The 8,792-nt window shown below is 41.3% G+C and overlaps 1 protein-coding gene across 1 annotated transcript in view; it reads left to right on the forward strand.

The window, feature by feature from the left end:
- fer1l4 (fer-1 like family member 4) overlaps window positions 1-7,259 on the forward strand; it is a 32,157-nt gene extending 24,898 nt beyond the window's left edge. Inside the window, exons 39-49 of the mRNA XM_041949937.1 lie at window positions 158-285; window positions 369-539; window positions 1,241-1,395; window positions 1,765-1,946; window positions 2,083-2,168; window positions 2,257-2,355; window positions 2,666-2,783; window positions 3,310-3,433; window positions 4,643-4,944; window positions 5,168-5,268; window positions 6,690-7,259. Of these exons, the coding sequence (XP_041805871.1) occupies window positions 158-285; window positions 369-539; window positions 1,241-1,395; window positions 1,765-1,946; window positions 2,083-2,168; window positions 2,257-2,355; window positions 2,666-2,783; window positions 3,310-3,433; window positions 4,643-4,944; window positions 5,168-5,268; window positions 6,690-6,870 (1,647 nt within the window). The 3' untranslated portion in view covers window positions 6,871-7,259. The remainder of the gene's footprint in view (window positions 1-157; window positions 286-368; window positions 540-1,240; window positions 1,396-1,764; window positions 1,947-2,082; window positions 2,169-2,256; window positions 2,356-2,665; window positions 2,784-3,309; window positions 3,434-4,642; window positions 4,945-5,167; window positions 5,269-6,689) is intronic.
- The last annotated feature ends 1,533 nt before the right edge of the window (window positions 7,260-8,792 follow it).

Below are 8,792 nucleotides of genomic sequence, written 5' to 3' on the forward strand. Positions count from 1 at the left end.
TCAGACATCTGTGATATGAGAGTTGGATGCTGAACAGCAACCGTTTTCATGCAATAAACAACCAAATTCACCATCTGTCTTTCACAGTGTCCTGGCCCACAGCTGTGTCAGGGGTTAACAGTGTTTGTCTTCTACTGTCTCTGTTTGTGTCCTGCAGGCCAACAATCTGTCTCCCACAGACCCAAATGGTAAAGCCGACCCGTATCTGGTTGTCCGATTTGGACAGCAGAGTCAGGACACCAAAGATCGTTATATCCCTAAACAGCTCAACCCCACGTTCGGAGAGTCAGTACCTGTCTGTCTACCTGTACCTGTCCAACACTCTGACTGTCTGTCTGTCTGACTGTATGTGTGACACTGTCTTTCAGGGTTTTTGAATTTACAGTGTCTTTCCCACTGGACACAGAGTTGGTTATCAGAGTGATGGACCATGATATGGTGGGATCTGATGATGTCATCGGCGAGACACGGATTGACCTGGAGAACCGGTTCTACAGCCGCCATGGAGCCTGCTGCGGTCTGGCTCTTTACTATGACACGTTAGTACCATGAATACATCACGTTTGTCTCAGACCTATTCTACGTTAGAACCACTACTAGAACGTGTTAGCACCAGACCACAACACATTACAACCAGAACTATGACACATTGGACCTCAAACTGAGGAAACATAGTACCAGTAGTAGGACATATTTGTACCAAAACAATAACAAATTAGTGTCAGCACTATGACACAGTAGCATCAAATCTAACATATGTCAGTACCAAAACTGTGGTACATTAGCACCACAGCTAAAATATATGAGAACCAGAACTTAGGCACGTAGTACAAACAGAACTACAACATGTCAGAACCAGGACTGTGTACCTTTTATACAAGAATTGCAGCTCAAAGTGTTTCCAAACAAAAAATCACATGAACCAAGTGTTTCATATGAAAAAAGACACAGAATAAATATAAAATAGTACTGAGACACAAGTATCAAAATTTCAGTATGTTAATACCAAAACCATAACACCGGAGCTAAAACACATGAAAACCAGAACTCAAACACATGAGAAACACTACATGTTGGAACCAGTATGGTGAAGTTAAGTACCAAATGCCAATACCACTATGACCCATCAATATTAGAATACAACAATAGTACAGTAATTACTCTATGTGTTATGTACTTATCAGTAGAGTACCTGTCTCTTTAAGTGTTTACCTGTACCTCTTCTTGACTTTCTCTGCAGTGACGGTTATAATATGTGGCGCGATGCAAAGAAACCGTCAGCCATCTTGGCTGAGCTCTGCAGGAAGAATGGTATCCAGTCTCCAGAGTACAGAACAACTGAGGTCAAAGTCCTCAACAAAATCTTCAAGATCCCACCTGATGCAGTACCTGAAGGTAGGACATGACAGACAGGTAGACCGAGCCAGATGGAGTAAGAGATTACATATTCTGAGGTGCCCTTATGTATTAAAATAATGTACTAAGTGGAAGTGAACAGTCCGTAATTGTCCACCAGCTCTACCAGCTGTACCCGCTCTAGTCAAAGTCAAAAGTCAAAGTCAGCTTTATTGTCAATTCTGCAGTATGTACAAGACAAACAGAGAATCGAAAATACGTTACTCTCAACCTCTGTGACAAGACATATTTTAAAAAGAAATAAATGAAAACTGTACAATCTAAACACATTAAGAGAATGTAGTAGTGCAAAATGTATATCAGTAGCAACAGTGGTAACAGCTCTGACAGCAGTGTTGTTGTTGTCAGCTTTGCTGAAGAAGAACCAGAGGTCTCCACAGGAGGAGGCAGAGATGGAGGAGCACGCAGCCCTGAGCGTGCTGCAGCGCTGGGGGGAGATGAACGAGTTCCTCCCTGGAGCTCTTCCTCTGGTCCCGGAGCACGTGGAGATCCGGTCACTGGTGAATCAGGACAATCCTGGACTGCCACAGGTAACAATACAAAAAATATCTACAGTACGAACAATCACAACAAGAGTGACAATATGCAGCTACAGCCATTACGACATCATCAGAAGTGTGTGTGTGTGTGTGTGTGTGTGTGTGCGTGCGTGTGTGTGTGTTCCAGGGTTACCTTCATATGTGGGTGGACATGTTCCCTACTGATGTCCCGGCTCCGCCCCCTGTTGACATCAAACCCCGGCAACCTGAGCAGTAGGTCGACACACTATTGACGTCAGTACAGTTGAATGGAAGAAGAAGTTACAACATCTAACCTTTGTTGTTGTTTCCACAACGACAGGTATGAGCTGCGTGTGATCATTTGGAACACAGATGACGTGTTTCTGGATGATGTCAACCCGTTCACCGGTGACCCGTCCTCCGACATCTACGTTAAAGGGTTAGATTCCCAAGCACACACACACACACACACACACTCCTGCTTACATGCTTCTTTGCATATATACATATACATATATACTGTACTTCTCTTTTGTTGCCCCTGTCCCAACTTGTCTGAAATGTGTTGCTTGCATGAAACTCAGAATGGCTAGCTTGGCTGCAGTTGATTACATCTGCTAGCTACAATTGTCACGTCAACAAAATCAACAGGCTCAGGCTAGAAATTAACAGCTGCCTTTGTTAACTTGTGTCTGAAAACTTGTGTCTCTGAAGGCTCAGTGTTTTATTCAGTTCTGTTCTCTGTGCAGCTGGATAAAGGGACTGGAAGGAGACAAACAGGAGACTGATGTCCACTTCAGCTCTCTGACTGGAGAGGGAAACTTCAACTGGAGATTTGTGTTCCGCTTTGACTACCTTCCTACTGAGGTACACATGCGTAGACACAAACACACCTGGTAACACCTGGACCTGCTGATGGTTAACATTTCCTCTGATCCCTTCATGAGTCCTAATGATGATAGTGACCTCCTGACCTTTGCTGTGGTGCCTCTAGGGCTACAACTCATATTAATTTTCCATTATGATGTCCAGTGAATGTCCTGATCCTATTCCTGTTCCCCAGAGGATGCTTCACTCTTTAGCAGCCTGACCAGGGTGATACTGATTGATAAAATTGTCTCCAAAGTCAGATATCTCGTTATGTTCTGGACAGATCATCATGTAACTTCCTGATCACATTCATGCTCTACAGAGGAGGAACCTTTTCAGTTTTAATGACCCCATAATTATTCCTTTGGCACCACCTCAACGCAGACTTTTTTCAGGATAGATCAATCATCGGCTGTTTGTTCGTATTGTGTCTGTAATGAACACTACAGCCACTAGAGGAACAGAACTTTACACTGTCAGTCTAGTTGTTAGTGGAAATAAAATTCCTCCTCTCCCCCTGTAGAAAGAGGTGGTTTATAAGAAGAAGGAGTCAATTTTCTCTCTGGAGGAATCCGAGTTTCGACAGCCGGCTGTTCTGACGCTGCAGGTCTGGGATTACGACCGCATCTCTGCCAACGACTTCCTGGGTGAGACACAAACAGACAGGACTATAAAGTCTCAAATATTTTAAGATACTTACCTTTACTGAAACAGGCTTGTATGAGAGACAAGCCTTTCTCTCTAATTTACTTACCGTATTTCCTTAAATTAAAAACAGTAGTTGGATTAAAACTGGGTCTCTAATATTGGCGACAAAAAAGTCGACAAGAACAAATGAAGGCCGGCTCTCAAATACATGAGGGGGAAAAAACAATAGTGAATAAAGTTCCTGTGGCTGTAATATTATATGCATGCCAACTAAGTATAAGGTATACAGTATTTCCATCACTTTAATTTAATAAATGTCTCAGCCCAACTGTATCTGTAGTAAATTACAAGGGCCACAAGGAGGCAGTAGCTACATTTCAATTGCCATATGGGAACCTGGAAGTCAATGAGGTTTCCACATTCCCCCAAAAAATTGACAATAAAAGCCTTATTAAGAAATGAAGGGTTTTCATCCAGTGGAACACTGGAGAGCTTTTAATGTGAAATGGATACATGAAGTGTTGACTTTAACAGAGCAAATAAGAGTGGAACAAAGCAAGGCAATGTGACCAAAAATATCCAACAGTGGGAACTAGAAATAAAAGCCTACCTATGATACAAACCTGCAAGGACTGGCACCTTTTGTAGATGAGGTAAATAAAGGCCCCGGTCACTATTTGAGGAAGTACAGTAGTCATATTTTAGTTAGAAGCCTCCCCATTTTCTCATCTGCCCAATTTAATTTACTGTTAATATAAACTCAACACTTATCCTTTACAATTTAATCAATTCAGGTTTATGTCCATTTTTACCACACCAGTGTTGTTTTACTGACTTGCTGTCCACCATTTTCAAACAGGAGTGCTGCTCGCATTCGCTAATTAATTAGTCATTTCTGCTATGCTGTTTTTTCAATAGCTGCTAAGCTACTGAAACTCAATGGTATCATAAGCTCAAACATAATCCTTCATGTTCATGGTAGGCTCTCAGTCTGCAGTATCTGCAGTGTTGCTTGTCACTGACAGTAATGTAGCAGCAATTTAATCATTGCACTCAATGTGCTTGCACACGAAAAATTACATATAGCTCAGAAAGGACAAAACATCTAACAATTAAGTAATGCAAAAATATAAAATCACTAAAATCAGAATGCACCCTCAGTACATTAAAGAGCATCATCATCCTCATCATCCTTCTTCCTCCTTCAGGCTCTATAGAGTTACATCTCGACGACATGGTGCGACCGGCGAAGTCATCCGGCAAATGTACGATTGAGATGGCGAAGGAGCGAGCCAGCCCTCGATTCTCCATCTTTCGTGCCAAGAAGATGAAGGGCTGGTGGCCGCTGACCCGCTTAAAGACGGCAGAGGACTTCGAGAGGGAGGAAAAGGAGAAGAAGCAGGCCAAGAAGAAGGGGAGCAAGAAGAAAAAGAAGAACGACAAGAGGGCCAAGATGAAACAGGAGGACATCCAGTACACCGACAACACCGGCAACACTTTCCTGCTAATGGTACAAAAAAAGACACAATACCAATATACTAATACTAATGATAATCCCACCACCCTTGATCATGGCCTTTATAAGGGACTGGCCTTTATTTGTTCATACTACTCAATATTTGAATAACAGCTTCTATGGAGAATTCACAGAACTAATGTTAAAGTAAATACTCGCTGTGTTTGACTGCTTGTGGTGACACTGAAATTAATGATGAAACTGGGTGTGTTTCAAGGGAAAGGTTGAGGCGGAGCTTCAGCTGGTGACATTAGAGCAGGCGGAGGGCAATCCTGTGGGGCGGGCCCGCAAGGAGCCAGAGCCTCTGGACAAACCAAAGTATGACACACTCACACATACAAACTTACTTTTAAGGAAATTTCATAGACATACATTCATTTCCAGACTTACCCTCACCACCACTTACCCTAAACTTAAGCCTTACCCTAACATTAGCCTAGCCCTAATCTTAATCACTGTCCGTGAAATCTGTGCTGTTTTCCTATTTTAGACATGACTTTTATCCCAGATGGCAGCAGATGTTCCCAATAAACTGGTCTTGAGTATAAAATGAGTCTCCAAAAGTAGCCCTTGCCATACCCTCACACACACACACAGTTAAAGAATAGATTCACAATTTTTGAAGTAAATTTAAAACAATAATCAGATGTCCATATGAACACTGAAACAAGTTTTACTTCTTGTTATCATTCTTCCTGTTCACACTGGATAAAGTTCCTGATCTTACTGTGCTTTCAATGTCAAAATCAACTGTTCTCATTCTGTGCAAAAATACACTCAGAAGTCTGTCTGAGGTTAAAATTGGGCTTCAACAGTCTGAGTTATTCAGATGTATATCTTCCAGAGGTCTGGTCTTTTTTAGTGTGAAATTCCCTCCATGCATCTCCCTGGATAATGTTTCCATGCTGGAGGGACGGTAAAACAAAGACTACTGGAAGATACCTAAAGACTTGATTAGTCTAACTCAGACTGCTGAAGCCTCATATTATCTTTACACAATGTTTGACTTAATTTTTACACAGAACAAAAATGCTCATATGGGCGCCTGACTGTTGCTGGAAGTCGGACATGAAAAATTGTGAACCCATTCTTTTAAGGTGGCAGTGTGAAATTCATCCACATGCCTTCAAGAAATATGGAGTTTTTGGTGATGTAGTGACTATTGTACTCGCTAATAAGCTACTGTAGCTGGCAAGCTAGCATGCTAGCAAGCCCGGAACATGCAGTCCGTCAGTCACAATAGCACCCCAAGCATCTTTCTGTTTTCTCGTTGTTGTCTTGTATACATCCCCTTGACATTCAAGTCAAAAAAGTGTCACCGAAGAGGGAAATAAAAGCTCTCTGAGCTAGTGAGCTCGCTAACTGTTAGTTAGAAAGCTTGTTAGCACAGTTTATTTAATTTGTACCATCAACTCCTGTCCCATGACTGTCTGTAAACCATGGCTTTGTTGTGGAGTTTGTACTCAGACAAAGAAGGTTACATGAAACTGGCTGGTGACACAAAGTTAATAAGTTATGATTGCTTTCTCCATTTTGGAGACTTGCTATTGGTCGACAGTGTCAATGTTCGCCAAAGTTAAATCAATGTGAGTGAGTCCACTGATTGATCCACTGACTGATTCCATTGGAATGAACTGATTTCGCTGTGAAATTTCCCATTTTTAAAAACTGAAGTGACCAGACCCTTAGACTCAGTTCAGGTGGAAACAGGTGTAAACTGTCTCCTGCTATCCTTTTAGTCGTCCAACCACCAGCTTCACCTGGTTCGTCAACCCGATGAAGACCTTCATCTTCCTCATCTGGAAGAAGTTCAAGAAGTTTATCATCGCTCTGATCATCCTTGCCATCCTCACACTCTTCCTCGCCCTCATCGTCTACACTCTGCCGCAGCAAATCTCCACCCTCATTATCAAAGGATGAAGAAACCCTTGGGTAGTCTTCATCGCCTTGTCCTGGATGTCACAGACTGTCGCAGGTGTCTGATCCTGAACTGATTCACCTACAGCTGATTGAAGTTATATTTAGCCTGATTTCTATGAACCAATCAGTAAATTGAATGATTTAACATGGCAGCACTACGTTACCCAGCATCCCCGTGTATATGAACCCAACCAGGGTCATGGGAGCAATAATTTCAGCATCTGTTTTCCAGTCAGGTTCATACGTCGCCAGAGGAAATCACTGACCACCTGCAGATTTAACTCATATTTATATTGTGTAAATTAAACATTGTTACTGGACAGATAAATCAGCACCTTTCCTGAACATGAACATAACTCATTTGTATACAAGTGTAATTTTTTTGATTATTGTGGTGACATTTTTTTTATTATTATTTTATTATTTTTTTAGAAAATAAGTAAGTAAGTAAACAAATGAGTAAATTCTTTTTTTTTTTTGATTTTGCACCAACTCAGAACTGAGGATGACTCTCAGTCTGAACATTAGCTGTTATTTCTGAGTAAATAAATTAATAAATAATAAAGTTACTCTATCAGTGTGTCTGCATGAATTGAGCAGAATGTAAAAACCCATTTAGTTAAATGATTATTTGTTTGTTATTTGTTATTAATTTGTAAGATTTGGGATTAAATTAACTTGTGTGTTACTGGATTTAATACCTTAATACCAGACCCACAATGCAACTCAACCATCAGAGATTTGGGTGTGTTTTGCTAGTAGTGGCTAATGTAGCCTTGAACCACTAGCCTCAAGCTGAGATGAGGAGCTGCAGAGGTCTGTTTTCAACATTAATAATTATAATCTACAAACCAGATGTAGATATTTAGAAAACTTATATTGTATGCAGTACATATGAGGTCTGTGTTAATGATTCATGTGCGCCTGATAGACATTAATCAAACTGTGTTCTTGATTTTCAGGCTGATCAGCAGGAAGTTAGAAATGGTTTGTTTACATTCGCTCGTTGTGATTGTTTCCTTTGAGACTCTGATGATGTTGGAGCAAATGTTGGCTCGATGCCTCAGAGACAAGAAAGGAAATTATGTCAGAAGAGAAGTATGAGGTTCAGCTTGTGCCAAACAAATGTCACATAACATCACAGTTATTTTACACCATGCTAATGGCCTGGCTCCAGGGTCTGTCAGTCAGTCTGCCTACCACTTTGCTTCAGACCGATCTCTACTATTGGATGCATTCCTGTGAAATTTTGTGCAGATATTCATGGTCCTGGGAGGATGAACCTTGCTGACTTTGGTGATCCCCTGACTTTTCTTCCAGTGCCACCTTGAGGTCTGCATTGGTGGTTTTGAGTGAAATGTTGGAAGAATTGCTATAAAATTTGTTTCAGACATTCACACCTCCCTCTGGATGAACTGTGATGGCTGTCTGGCGCCATCATCAGGTTGATTTATGTCCAGATAATCTGCAAAACTGGCATTCCCATCAGTCTCAACTCTGCTCGTATTTATTGTTCATTAGCACATGTTAGCATGCTAACACGCTAAAATAAGAAGGTAAACATTATACCTGCTAAACAGCAGCATGATAGCATTGTCACAGCAGGCTGATGTTAGCATTTCTTTCATAGAAACAATAAAAAGCCTCTCGATAAAACCAGAAAAAGAGATTTTCAGATTGTTTTTTTTTTTTTTGTAAAATAAATTTAAAAAATTAAGGTGGTCTGGAAGAATTCAAACTACAGTTTTAACCTCTTTTAACTCACTTTCAGTAGCTTTGACAGGTATTACACAGACACTGGTGTAATGAGCTGTTCAGTCCACCGCTGTTCTCGGTCAGCGGTGCGCGCTGCCGCGGCACACAGCCCCGCCGCCGTCACCGTGAACGCGCCTCTCCATTCTCCATGCGGGTTGAATAAAGAA

Source organism: Chelmon rostratus, chromosome 2 (assembly GCF_017976325.1).
Source record: "Chelmon rostratus isolate fCheRos1 chromosome 2, fCheRos1.pri, whole genome shotgun sequence".
Classification (NCBI taxonomy): Eukaryota; Metazoa; Chordata; class Actinopteri; order Chaetodontiformes; family Chaetodontidae; genus Chelmon; species Chelmon rostratus.